This window comes from Propithecus coquereli, unplaced genomic scaffold (genome assembly GCF_000956105.1).
Source record: "Propithecus coquereli isolate 6110/MARCELLA unplaced genomic scaffold, Pcoq_1.0 Scaffold16, whole genome shotgun sequence".
Taxonomy (NCBI): Eukaryota; Metazoa; Chordata; class Mammalia; order Primates; family Indriidae; genus Propithecus; species Propithecus coquereli.
The window spans coordinates 9842119-9857178 of record NW_012140524.1 but is presented as its reverse complement, the minus strand read 5'-3'; the positions used below and the strand labels follow the sequence as shown (position 1 = coordinate 9857178).

General features: G+C 35.3%; 1 protein-coding gene across 6 annotated transcripts in view; it reads right to left on the bottom strand.

Moving 5' to 3' along the window:
• SOX5 (SRY (sex determining region Y)-box 5) overlaps window positions 1-15060 on the bottom strand; it is an 894001-nt gene that overhangs the window by 10830 nt on the left and 868111 nt on the right. For all 6 annotated transcript variants that reach the window (XM_012641046.1, XM_012641047.1, XM_012641045.1 and 3 more), the window contains one exon: window positions 1879-1987. In XM_012641046.1, coding sequence (XP_012496500.1) covers window positions 1879-1987 — 109 coding nt within the window. The remainder of the gene's footprint in view (window positions 1-1878; window positions 1988-15060) is intronic.

Sequence of the window (15060 nt, the reverse complement as noted above, 5' to 3'; positions counted from 1 at the left end):
CGCATTTACTCTTCTAATCTTACAGGACTTCTTAGAATGGATTTAGCAGATTAAACAGCTTCCAAGATACTTGAGATTAGGCAAAGCAAATAAGGAGAACCAGAAGAAAATGTAGAATTCTGATAGCAGGTTTTCACTTGTTATCATCACAAAAAAAAAAAAAAAAAATGGAATAGATCTATTTTGGTAATATCTAAATATTTAAAATACTTTGGGGATTTGTAGAGCTTGTATTATCAATAAAAGCATTCTTTTGTTTTCTTCTTTTCTTCCTCTTTTCTTTTCTTACTTTGAAGGCATAGGAGTTAACCAAAATTACCCAGACTTGAAGAGCTCTATGTTAGTAAACAAAAAAACACAGCATGTCTGTTGGTGGAGTTTCTCATTATTTCTCATTCATAACAAGCCCTTTGGTCTGATGAAAGATGGAAAATATTTCACATATAAGCACAACTGAATTTAACAAATAACAGCAACAAAAACTTTGATGTTTTAATGCTGATTACTATGGGTATATTTTATCATGCTAATACAACTTAAAATTTATGAAATGTGTTATTACCAGTAATTGTCTTTTTATTGACAAAATGAGTGCAATATATGGCAACATCTTTCTAAAATGGGTTTGTAACTAGCAAATGATCATTTGCACATCTGCCTTTTCTTGTTCTTACACCTTACAGCAACATAAGCAATAAAATGAACATTATGTGACTTCATCAAATCTAAACAAGCTCTTTGTATGCACTTAGGCCAGGTTTATTTCAGCCAAGTGAAGTAGAAAATAGACAGAAATGTTTGGATACATTAAATAAGAAAAATGCAGATTTTTCTTGGCTATCGGTTTTCAGTTTTGACAGAATTATGTGGTTAAATGTTCAGGTTTGGCTAATCCCTTGGCTAAGTGCAGACCTGGATTTAAAAGTAGAACTGGCCCAAAGCAGCTGGAGTAGAGGGAGTAGCGTGTATGTTGGAGGATTCCAGTGGACCCCCTCTCTCCTGAAGTATGCTGCTTACTGGTTTTCCTGGGGCAGTCTTTTCTACATGCAAGGAACTTCCTTGTTATAGCAGCAACATTAAGGGCTGTGCCACCAAAGGGACTCTTAAAATGCATGTATTTCACCCAACACTAAAGAGGGGTTCCCAGTCAGGGCACTATATAAGAACAGCACTTTCTTCTTTTACCCTTTTTGCTATGCTATTAAAATCAGAGTAGCAACTTAATTAGATGTCACTGTGGATGCTTAGAAGGTTCATAGACAATAAAGACAACACAAGTCTTGAGGCACATGAGGGAAGCAGGAAGATTTTCAGCTGGATTCTAGTTAGGTTACAGATAGTAAGAGCATACTTGACTGTGTGGTAGATAGTAAAGGAGTGAAAAGTATCAAAAATGTAAAAAAAAAAAACTATCTTGAATATGTACTTTGAGCTATGTATTCTGATCATGGCTTGACAAATAGAAACTTAAAAATGAGCTGATAGATACAAATTTCTGAAGAGTGTGATTTGGGTACAAGAAATAGGGAAGTGAGAGACAGGGTAGATGGTGATTAAGAGCATTTGCTTTAGAATTCAAGTCCAGCTTCTGCCACTTAGAGCCCTGTGACCTTGGAAAAAATACTTCAAAACTCTTAAGGGTCAGTCCCTCTCTGCAGCGATACTCATCTCATAGGTTGTGCTAGGAATTAAGTGAGATGATTTACGCAAAGCACTCAGTGGACTGCTTGGCACATGGGAACTGCTCAGTACATGTGACCTCTTATTGTAATGTTCAGGTATGAGGTGGCTGTCTTGTCTATTTTTTAGCAGTTTTAATTTACACTAAATGCACACTTCTGCACATTACTGGAATATACATGAACAATTTTCACAAACCATCAGAATCTCCACTCAGATTGAAATCCATCATTGCATGGCTAAATTTTCCTTCTTCATTCTGTTTAACTGCCAGTTGCTGAGTCAGACTCTCCAGTGTTGTTTTTTCCTTAAAAGAAAAATTTATAATGAGAGTTCAATCTGGAAATTATAATTATTTGAAGACATTTTTTTTTGGACCATATACACTACATTAGCTTCTGGAAAGGACAGGATGTTCATTTTTTTTTTTACCTTTGCATGTGCAGTATCTTACACGGAGGTAATTAAAGGAAAAATCAGCGGGATTTTTGAAGGAACTTTGATTCATATAGACCTCTATGACGTCATGGCATTTGGGTTTGGTACACCTAAAGGACATATGTGGAGATCTTTGGAGACAACCTTACCAAATCACAAGATGCGTGCAGAAATTTCACAGAAGCGACCTGTTTCATATTTGGAATGTCTGCTTTATTTTTAGCCAAACAGTAGAAGTATAGGAGTGGCATGAGGCCCAGAGAAAAATCCTCCAATAGTCAGGTGACCAAATGATAGAAACATAATTCACAGTAGTGCCCTCTGGTTGCCATCTTCCCAAATGCCATCTGCATTCCTCATGCAAGGGTAATGAAGACATTTAAATATTCATTGCTAATTGCTTGTCAAGTCTCTGTACATCCAATGTGAGTGCCTGCTACTTGGACCACAATTTGATTTGGATTCCTAAGCCAAAATATTGAGTTGGCGAATTATTTGAGATACAAATATACCAAAATTAGATCTGAGGAGACATCAAGTCATTTAAAAGCCTGCAGTACATGATTTACATTCATGGAGAACAGGGCATTACACAATAAATTATTTTCAAGAAAAATACAATGCTTAATTCAAATCACAAGAGATATTGAACTATTTCCAAATTAAGAAACTAAGTGATTTTAAGGAACAGAAAAAGCATACAATGAAGGGTTGACAACTTTCTCTTGAACTCTCCAACATTGCTCCGAGGATGATGTGGTTTCAAAACAGTTTTAAGAAAAGCATCTATTGGATTTCAGAACGTTTGCTCATGTTTCTGGATAGTTATTCACCTCATTTTCGAAGGAAAACCGTCACGAATGGTGCTAGTGAACCTCATATACTTCAGAACTGCTACTGACACAATAAAATGTTCATAGAAAATAATCAACTATTTAAGATAATTGTATTATAGGTAAAGGGCCTAACTAATGTTCCCACCAAGAACTAAGGGGACATTGAAATTCTTAATATGGTACATGCTTTATCTCTACAGAATCTCTGACAAAATTACAATGTACATACTAGATTAAAAATTCTCTTAAGTCAGTGGCCTTGGAATTCCTGTACTCTATTTATTAAAGACTGTACATTATTTAATAGAAAAACATTTTTAAATTGTTAATCAGTATAAAATATAGTAGGGAAACTGGAAACAAATAACTTACATTAACTTTGGTTCAAAAGATTTATATAGTATTAAAGTTGAAAGAAGTTATATATTTAAAAATGTAGAATCTGACCCAATTTGTTTTGTGTATGACATTGGTGTTTTCAGCTGTTTTCTATGCTCCTGATTTCCTTTGCTGAGAGAGTTTGCTGTATATATTCAGCCGAGCTCAGGAGCACCAAGGGCACTGGCTTAACAGACTTTCTGTAAATGTAGCTGTTAAAACAAAAAACAGGTACATAAACAAACAAACAAACAAACAAACAAACAAAAAACCCTGCCACATTCCATCAACATGATCTGATAGTCCCTGTGTCAACGAAGATTTTATTGTACTCTCTTTTGGGGGAGGTACTGGGTCTTGATCACCTCTCAGGTTTTGATTTAACAGTGTAGAGGGCGATACGACCACATATTTTCCAAAGAGTTTTCCATTCTGAAGCAGTCTTTCAAGAAGAAAAAGCAAAATGAAGGCAACTGGAGTAGAAAAAGAATGAAATGTTAAGCAACTTCTAAGGTTCTGAGTTCAGCTCTATGGATCTTGTGCCATCTTACCAAGAGACTAAAATGAGCAAGTGATGAGCAGGGAAGTCACAATCAGTTTTTAGAATAAATAAACTCTAAATATCCATCTCTAAAGCACATAGTATAATAAAAGGATTCAATTAGCTACCCCAAAGTGGAGCTTACTATACTTCTCAGGAGGATGTCAGTGGGAGATAGTAGAAGTTAACATGGCAAGCTGCACTTTTTTGGAACCCTTTGTATAGCCATTTAAGCTAATTCTCAGACATGTGAACAGGAAAAAGGAGAGGTGATTAGAGGAATTGGAGAACAGGTGGTGTGCCTTTAATTAAAATGCATTACAATAGCATATAAATCAAAGTGGTAACATTTCCACATTTTAGGAAAACTAGCAGACAGTAAATTCAGAAGAAATAATTAATGTGAGGACATAATAATAACCAAAGTGGAAAATAATTAACCTATAATTCCATAGGAAAACTGATTCTATAGTTAAAGCTGATATGCAGTTCTTATTATGTATAGAGGTAGGTGTAAATTTATATGTGGACAGGAGTCTAGCTAAAATATTGAGCCACCAAAAGAATGAGCTGGAATTAAGAATAGTTCTCAAAAGTTTAAATTCAACCTACTCAGGCATATAGGAGAAAGAATCGGCCAAATGTTATAAAGCAGAAATGCTGGTACACTGGAAAAATCCCTCCCACTACCCCTTTCCATCCCCCATGTCCCCAGCTGTCTCCTCCCCCAAAGACTTCACCTATGTACACGTCTAAAATGCAACCATTTGAGATTCTGTTCTTTAGGTTAAATATTTCCTTTTCCAAAAGCCTCTTTTTTGCAAGGCATGGCGGCGCACACCTGTAGTCTCAGCTACTCGGGAGGTTGAGGTGGGAGGATTGTTTGAGCCCAGGAGTTCAAGGCTGCAGTGAGCTATGATCATGCCACTGCACCCCAGCCTGGGTGACAGAGAGAGACTCTGTCTCCAAAAAAAAAAGTAATGAAAATAAAAAAAGTTCTACAAGCCTCTTTTCATATGTGCAAATACTACTGGAAAAGGTGATATTTTGAATCTCAAAGTTCTTATAATTCATCTTTTCTAAATAGAGGCAGCTGAAACAGAACAAAGGCAGTAGATAATAGGTAGGAAGAGAGGTAAGTGGGAAGATGTTGAAAATGGGAAACACCAAAGAAAATGAGTTTGGGGAAAAAGAACTAAATGTTGATGGGCATGGGTGACAATTTTCACCAATCGTATAATCTTAGTTCTAACTGGCTCTGATTAAATCATGTTAGTCAGGAATCTGTACAGAAAACTAGCATCCCATTCCCGCATTTTAAGTTCGGTATTCTGGAACACAAATCCAGCGTAGCGCGTATACTTTACTGCACTCTCATTACTATTCAAATGCTGATTTAAAAATGACAAGATTCATTGATCTTCTCTCCTCTACCTTCTTTTTATTAGAAAGAAAGCAAAAATAAAAGAAAAATAAACATATTTAAAGAAATACTTGCCAAAATTTTGAACTGCTCTGAGTAATCTCACAAGTAAAGCGCACAAAGAGACTGATTACGACAAAGTAGTCACAACGAAAAAGTCCTGGGGATTTATAGGTAAGGGCCAAACAAGACGACCTGTATGCTTTCTCTCTTGAATAAAAACTAACAATTGGATATCAACCAATTGGATAGATGAGTCTTATCTGGCTAATCAAATCTTACACAATTCTGCAGGTTTGCTAAGATCAAGGGGAAACATTAGGTTAAGTCTGTTTTTACTTGAAAAATCTTCTGATTCTATGTTGACTTGAAAAAGATCCAAGTGAATTGTATCTTGTCTACAGAAGAAATGAAAGTTGTAGACCATATAGTTTCTTGGACTTGAATAACTTCTAAAATTCAACATCCAAAGAACTAATATTAGTGTATTAATATTTACTTGGAGAAGTTGGTAGCAGGTCTTGTGTTCTGTGACTTCTCCAATGACTTGCGTAATGGAAAACACCGTGTGTATTGTTTGCAACTGACACAAGGCTACAGTGGGAATCAACAAGGAGAGACATGAAATTTCTAGAGAAGTGGGCAATTAGTTGGTTAGAAGTGGTCGGTATAGATCCACACTTTCTATATCAAAAACCATTCTGAATGATTGAAGGCCATATGATTAATGGGAAGATGACATATCTAAGGTTAGGGTTTTGGCATCAGGGACATCACATTGTAACCAAACTCTGCCATATATATTAGCCATATTGCTTTAGACAAATCAGTTAACGTCCCTGAGTCCCAGAATCCTAATTTGCAATATGGCAGTTGAATATATGATAGATTCTCATTAGTTTGAAAAATTTAAGATAGATATGCTTTTAATATTTTAAAAATCCCAACGTGGAAAATTGAAAAGATAAAGATTCTTCCTAACATATAAAAATTATAGATTAATTGAGTATTAAGAATCTATTATGATTATGATTCTCTATTCTCTATGGCTGTGTTCCCCTACCCCCGAGCCTCACGGACCGGTACTTGTCTGCGTCCCGTTAGGGACTGGGCTCAGAGCTCCGCTGCGCCCCTGCCCCTGTCCCATGGAAAAACTGTCTTCCATGAAACCGGTCCCTAGTGCCAAAAAGGTTGGGGACTGCTGCTCTATGGTCAGACAAATATGCATTAAAAAAGAGAATTTTAGTAACAACTCTAAATGTTGTTGAAATTTTTCCCCTCTTGTCTATCATCTACTGCAATGTATTTAATCATTATTTTTTTCCATTTTATACTCAGGCATGATGAATTTCAGTTCCATAATATAAGCCTAGTACATACTCAAATTGAAAACTTTCCCTACTCCATTACTTCAACTTTCACAAAAACAACCTAAAAATTCAGTTTTTGCAAAGGCTCAAATGGACCTTTCTTGATATTTTATAGAGTGGGCAAAACAAAAGAACACACAACTGTACCTCAGAGAAGGCAGACATTTCCTTAGTTACCTAATCCTAAACTAAACAGCGCATGAGTAGATAAATCTTCTATTGCTCCCTGAAATTGGGATTCGTGTAAGTGATGAGCTTTGCTCCTCACCAGCCTCACATACATAAAGAGAGAGACGGGGGCTGTGGATCAGCTATCATAATGGACATCACTGAAATAAAGCTATAAAACTCATAAAAAGCACATGCATGAAATGACAGAATAGAGTGTGACTGTCAAATGTTGACTCAGTAACAGTTAAACCCCTTCTGGCTGCACTTTTTTATAGTCTTCTACTACACTAATGACACGAGAAGAAATAAGAAACAAAAAGGGTTTTTAACCCTCCAATTACGTGAACCTCACAGACCACCAAAGAATATGAAAGATTATTTTTAATGTCATAACAATTTATCAGTTGGAGATTTTTTTTCATTGGCTTAAGTAAAATATAAAGCAACAATGCATGTGTCCACCCCCTCAGCCTCTCAGTTTCACTCTTGCTTACTGGTATCTCCATTTTCTAGAAAATAACCATCCACCCACATAATCTAACAGCACAAATGGGAGAAAAGACTTTCTTGTAAATTATGTATAAATTATATATAATACACACACACAAACACACAATTCTCTCTAACACTAACAAGACGAGTTGAAGAAATCTTTCACTAATTTTACCCCTGTCAGGTGTGAATTTATCCGTTAGAATATCCACAGACGCTTTGGCCTTGAGGAATATTTTCCCATTCATTTTCTCCATCAGAGAATCGTAGGGACATATGAGTTAAGGTGTTAGAAGGGTCCATAGATGTCCTCTGGTCCAGTCATCCACAAGTTCAGCCTCATCTAATCCTGATGTTTTTCCCCTCTAAATCAGAGATTCTCTCATGAATGAGAATCCATAATTTTGTTCCACAATCAAATTTCCTTTTATGAAATTTGGAAGCCAGCTTCATGAAAAGTTTCTTGAAGCATGAATTCTGACTAAACTTCTTAGGAGCTTAGTTTCATCAGGCAATCTGATCAAAGTGAAATGTACTAGCAGATCAAGTTTTCTTAAGCAGTACTATAAAGTTGAAGATCGTATGATTTAGAAACACACAGTTTCTATGAATTCAAGAGTTTTAGTCCAAGTGAATAACTTTCCAAGATAGTAAATTGACTATCAATAATATTGATGAATCATTATTAATGATTTTTAAAGAATTGATTTTAAAGTGGAAGAAATATTTCAAAGTTGATGACAAATAACTAATTCTGATTTTTATGAATGAAGAGAGAAACCTGAGGAATAACGACCTGAGCATTTTATGTGTATTCCAGGAAAGATGGGGCTGACTAGTATAAAGATTAGTTAAGAGCAGTTAGTAGAGGATGTGGTAACAAGAAGAAGATAACTCACTAAAAAAATAGTTATTATGCCCTCTTTTTCTTTTTCTATAGGAACTGGAATGCAAACCAGGGATCTCAATGATAACAATTGTTTGAACTTAACTCAGTTATGGATTATGCACCTACCAATATCCTTGTTGTCATGATAGAGAAATTACACAGGACCCTGAAAAAGAGATTTGAGTTGAATGGGAATAGGAGATCAACAGTAGTCACCCTTTAAATACCTTAAGAACCCCCATGTTTAAAAAGAATCAAGATCTGTTATTCATGAAACAGAGAATAATTTGGTTATATGTAGTCAAGATAGAACACTGATCAAAGGTGGTAAGTTACCAGGTCCTTCAGACCACTGAAGGAAGAGTTATCTAATAGAGCTGTCTATCCACTGAACGGGCTGCTTCAGGATGTATAGAATTTCACCTCCGTAGAGGTTTTCAAGTAGTAGCCATATGACTACCTGGCTGGTAGTCTAATATCAGAAATGTTGAAGAGGCAATTCAAGACTGGATGACAGGTTGAATTGAATGCCTTTTTCATTTTCTTTCGAATCTGCAATTCTATGATTTTATGTCCTAGTTCATTGGACTTTATATAACAAAACTAAAATATTTTGATAAATATTTCACAAATAAGTGGTCTTGATTCTTTTTAATTATGGAGGTTAAGACACTTATGTAATCATAACTATTGTTGATTTTCTCTTTCCTGTGTGATTTATCATAACTGTATATTTTCATTATCCATAAATGATAATTTCCTCAAAAGTTCTTAATTGATAAGCTTCAATACTTAAAGCTGCTCCATTTATAATAAAGAATTCCATAAGTCTTTTCTTAAATTCAAGGAAGATATGTCAAATTATGAAGAAAAATTATAGCTATTCCGATGTATTTTGGGAGAAGACTGCCCAATAATAATCAGACTTACAAATTCAGGTACTTTGTTAAAGACACGCTATATGTCAAATTTAACATTACTTATTAAGTCCTTAAAATAGGAAAACACGGCCATGGAGAAAAGTCTCTATGGCCTAGGTGTGTAATGTATAAAAAAGCCACTCAAAGGCACGTGTAAAAAACAAATAATTCACAAAAAAGCTACATATGACTATTGTCACAGTAAAATACTGGCCCTTGCTTATTTGTCATCATGGTGCTTATGGTAGGCACACCTAGAAGAGGGAAGAAGGCAGGACAGGAAAAATTAAACCCTGGGATTTCAAATTCTGTATATGTGGTCAGGATTCAGCCAATGTCTAAAAAAAAGACTTTGTTTTTCTTTCAAACCTGGGCAGACAGATGTACTGTACAATCTGAGTCAAATCAGAAGGGTTAATGTAAGAAAATTAGGAGGCCAGTAAAGAAAAATAATAGAATTCATAACTGACACAGGATGTCCAGTAGGTGGGAGGAATGCACAGATGTAAACAGAAAACTAGAATGTTGTCTGATGATAATTGTTCTATAAACAATGTGCAATTCAGTTACTGAGCTACAGAAACATATAGGATTGTTCTCTTTAATTTTTCCTTTTCAAGGAATAAAAGCTATAAAACTGTCAGTATTCTTATAAATGTGGCTTCACTAGCCAATAGTTACTTCAGTCAAATAAATATAATTGGACTATTTTAAAGACTCATGGCTTGGTTCGGAAATGCTGGGTCAGACAAATGGAAATAACCACATCAGGGTTATAGTTCACTTTTCAATTATCCGTGGTAGTTTTAGGTGCAGAGAGAGAAAAAGATAGATTAGAATAGATATTTAATATCTTATTTTAATAAACAGCTAAAACTTCATCACGTGTTTTATCAGAGCTGCTAGGAGAAGCAAAGTAAATAAGAGTGAGTATATTCTTTTTGCTTTCCTAGCTCATTCTCTAGTGAAGGGGCCAGTGCGTGGCGAAGACAGGAAGAGCTAGGAAAGGAGCAGACACAGGAAAAACAAAGTACTGGAAAAAAAAAAAGATGTACAAATTGTGGCGATGGTATTTGCTTAAATGAGATTTTCAGAAATGTGCTAACAAATACAAATACACATGACCAATGCTGGGGCACAAGCTAATTGAACAGGCACCAGGTTCCTTTCTGGAACTCCCTCTCCACGGTCCATTAAAAAGCTAGGTTCAAAAACTGATCTACCATTTGAATTCCTCTAATCTTCTCAAATCTCAAGCTGTAAAAAAATTTTAAAACAAAGAACACTGTTCTTACTTATATTACAGAGTGGGACTGAAATATGATGAGGAAGCACTGAAAATTGGAAGGTACGAATTAAATACCAATCGCCATTATTACTCCTGTGACTCACAGACATAAGCAAGTTTTTCTCATTTGTAAAAGAGGAGAAAAAGTATGACAGGAAAGATTAGATGAGACCCTTTGAAATAAATGCTAAATTCAGAATATTTTCTTGATAATTGTAATTCGTATCTGGTAAAATAGCTTGCAAGAAATACAATAAAGAATACCATACATCTACTAAATAAAAGAGGGTTAACTGAAAAACAAACTTCTTTTTAATTATTTCAGTGTCTTACTGTGTAACTGTCTTGAAGACAGCTATCTGATCTCAAGAAGGAGGAAAGGATAAAGGGAGAAAGAAAAGAAAGACCATTTTTTGATAGGCCAGGTTTTTCAAATTAACACTTCTGGTCCAATAATGAAAGTGAGTCTTATGTTACTTATTGAAAATTTAGAAAGTTCAGGGGCATACATATGTAAATTTATAACCCCATGATGTTGGCATAACTGTTGTTTACATTTTATTATATATTCTCTTAGTCTTTTATCTATAAATCATGAAAGTATAAGTTAAAAATACCTAGATCATTCTCTATATAGTGTTTTGAACTTGCTTTTTTCAGGAATACTATTGTGAGCATATCCTTGAATCCTTAAACAAATAGACAATTTCAATCATCCGAGAGGCCTGTGGGTATCTCCCTGAAACCCCACTTGGCATGCCCTATGAGTCTTCATTTTATTGGACCATCCTGCACTAACCCCTCTACCAGAATGATGTAAAGAACACAAGACTCTCTGTTTGAAAACATGCACAGCTTTTCTAGGCTTGAAAATTAAACCATAAAAAGTTTACTGGAAAAAAAAAAAACCTTTAAAAAGCTCCTTAAAAACTCACACCATAATTGCTCCCCACCAAGCGTGGGCACTTGCTAGCTGCAAGTAGTGGCACTGTGACAAATGTAGCAAAACTGAAAGCGGGCTATACTAAGAGAAAGAAAAAGTCTTCCACTGGCCATCTGTGAAAATAAGGCATGTGGCCATTAAATGCAGAGGCTGTAAATATACACAAACTCCATGAAGCAAATGGCAAAAAAGGACTAAACTTCAAGCTCAAACAAATCAAAATGTTTAATGCATAGTTACCACTGCTGGACGAAAACAGCTCTGATCTTTGCAGTCTGCAAACTCGGCATGTATTTCAATTAAATACCCCCAAAAAGAAAAGAAAGAAAAGGAAAGAAATGAAAAGACACAGAAGAAAACCGTCTGGAACAAAAGGCTATAGACAGCCTATACTCAATTTCTAGAAACAAACAGCCCCTTTAACTTGCATCAGCCTGTCGAGAATGTCGATTGGAATTATTGAAAGGCTGACATATCGAGTGGTGGATGGGTGATGACATAATACCTCTTTGCCTTTTTGTCATGGTCTTTGAAAACTGGCTGCTCTGTGCTGATAATATTCACCAAGGGGTTTTCCTCTCCCCTCTTGTCCCATAAGAAGTGTTCCCTAGCTAAGATACTCAGAATTAAGAAGGTTTTATGAATGAAAAACAAAAGCAAAGAAAACCTAAGGATCAAATGCCAACTTGAACATAAAAAGCTGGTCTAGATTTTCTAATAAGCAGTTGCCTAGAAAGCAGTTCCCCATCCATTTTATATAAATTTTCAAAGTAGAGAGACTCCAATAGTAAGAAGGCACATGTTCAACTTCAGATTTTGCATATCTTTTAATTAAAGTCACCAAATAAATATGTAAATGTAGAGAATAAAAATAATATGTTTTTTATAACGAGAAAATATTAATCAGTGCTGTTATTTTAATTTGTTCCTAGACAAATTCTAACTAGAGGATTTAAAAGATTTGGCAACATTTTCTTTAAACAAACACACACATACACACACACACCCCCTAAGTAAAATCTCCACATTGTTGGAAAGATCTATCTCATTTCCTTCAGAAGGATTTACCTAACATGTCTACGTCCTTTGTAAAGTTTTTCTCTAGCCATTGAAACATCTAGTTCTAATTTGACTTCTATAATTCATTTTAGCTAAGGGCAACATTTACAAAAGCCATCCATACATCATTAATTGAAGCATCTTCCACTGAATGGAGAGGCACGAGTTCCTTCATATTCACTTTTTCAAAGCAAAGCCTGTAATTCGCAATTCCTCACAGGCCTTCTCCTTATCTAAGGGAAGGGAGCATGTGTTAGATAATGCTGAACTACACACCCTGTGTCGGTTTCTGAAGAGTTAACACTGCTGGCCCCATCCATCAGATAGCCAGTGACGCATCAGGAAAGAATGATGGATGTAAAATTATTACAGGGCTGCCATCCGCTACACTTACTGCCATTTGTAACTAATGCTGGGAATGACACACTTTTTTTCATTATTAAACATCCACATTAAGTCAACATTGGTCACTGTCATTTCATGTTTGGCACTCTGTTAAAGGGAAAAAGAAAAGGGTTGACAGTGACAGAAAAGAGGAGGTTGTAATGGAAGAGTTTCCAAGCGCCAGAGTAATAAAATTAACCTTTGTTTACAATCAGCCTATATAATCTGTGGTAAGGCTTCTTATGAATATGACTGACAAATAATCAAAAGGAGAAACTGGTGCCATTATTGAGTAAATTCTCATTTAAAATAAACATGTTATTTGCCAAATTTTCACCTTATTTTATAGAAATCTGCAAAGAGTTTTTGCTGAAGCTCAGAAGGAAAAGTAAGACATTTTTCCAGCTATTATTTACAGTTAGAGATGAATTCACAATATATGTTTATATTGTAAGTACACTGTAGGTAATTAATGTTTGGTGAATAAATTCCCTACCTTAAGAAATATATGCATATATTTGCATGCTTATTTTTGTGAGTGACATCTGTTTTACATAAGAAAAGCAATACAGAAGTCAGTCTTAACACGTATACAGCATGTGTGTGAACACACTTTCATAGATTTAACCTGTCATCAAACAATGTTTTCTTGTGCATATGCTTGTCATTGAATTCTTTATGAATCCCAGACAAGGTCTAAGGCCCTGGACATGTGATAGTGGAAGAGCAAAAGATAGATAGATGGCAACAATTATAAAACAAACAAAACAAACTAGTTTCATGAAGGAAGCATTTGTGAGCTTTGGTATCATTTAATAATGTGGCTGACAATTGCCTTTTCCTACCCAACAGCCAGACCCAATTCTAATTAATGAGATGTTTGTGGAAGTCACCTTGAGAAGAGGAATGAAACATCACTATATGAATGAAGAATGAAGTTAGCAAAGAGAAAACTTTTCCTTCCTGAATCTTCCTGCCTTCATGTGGATGGAATAGTTGTAGGTGTAGCAACCATTTTGTGACCTAAAGGGAAAAACCCAAAGAATCACAAAGATTTCAACCCTGATACCATTGAGTTAATGAACCAACCCCCTACTCCCAAACTTCTTACACTAATGTAAGAAAAATTAAACACTATTTGTTTAAACTACTGTATTTCGATTTCCTGATGCATGTAGTGAAATACATTTCTAACAGATATACTACAGTATAGGCATAGTCTTCTTAGGATAACTACATTTGGAGTGAGGGGAATAGGCTGGAGACTTCTGGTGTATTCCTCATTTCAACCAAGTGCACTGGGTCTCTATTGTATTATCATTGCCTGCTGGGATCAGGATGACAAAAACTGAGATTTTTATGATCTCCTATAAGGTATGGATACTTTCAAGTACAAGGTTAAGAACCTAGTATGCAGTTGATTATATGGACAAAATCGTGCCATTTTGTCCAAAATCGTGTTGTTAATGAAGCAAAGGGGGTGTTTTTTTACAAAACAAATGTATAAAAATCTTCTTTCTGTTACTTCCTACCTGAGAAGTTTACTTTCTCTCCAGAACACTAATCTGTAACAGAGCTATGTGGTAAAAGATAACATTATTTGAATATACAATCAGTCTATAATTAACTAGAGATGACAATTATAAATAACACTGTGTCCTGGAGTTTCCAAGAAACCTGACACACACAGTTCTTGGGTATGTTGAAACACTTCCAAGAAATAAAGAAATAAAAAAATCTTTTAGAAGTCTTCAATTAAAATGTGTTTCAGTAAAAATGACTTTCATGATGTGTTTTGGTACATATCACTGGAAAAACAGTCGTCCCTATCTTCACACCTCTAATTGTTTTCACTGTCCAATTACAGCTTTTCAGAAGTAAGACCTTCTAGTTGGGACAACCACGTTGGCTATTTGAGATGTGAGGAAAAGTTAATGTGTGTTAGGTTTGTGTATCCAAGAAACTGGGTCTCTACTATAAGATTCCAATTATCTGGAGCTCAGGTCATAGTATCTATCATTTTTTAGACTAATAGAAAGCACCAGGCTGAATTTTTTTCCTTTTCCCTTTTCCTTTCTCCTGGCTCCCTTCCATCTTTCTTTCTGCTTTATCTCCCCCATTCCTTACATTTCACATACTTTCTGGGTTTAGGAAGTTAGGTGTGCTATTTTATTTTATTTATTTATTTTTTCTTTTATTTCAGCATATTATGGGGGTACAGATGTTTAGGTTACGTATGTTGCCCTTG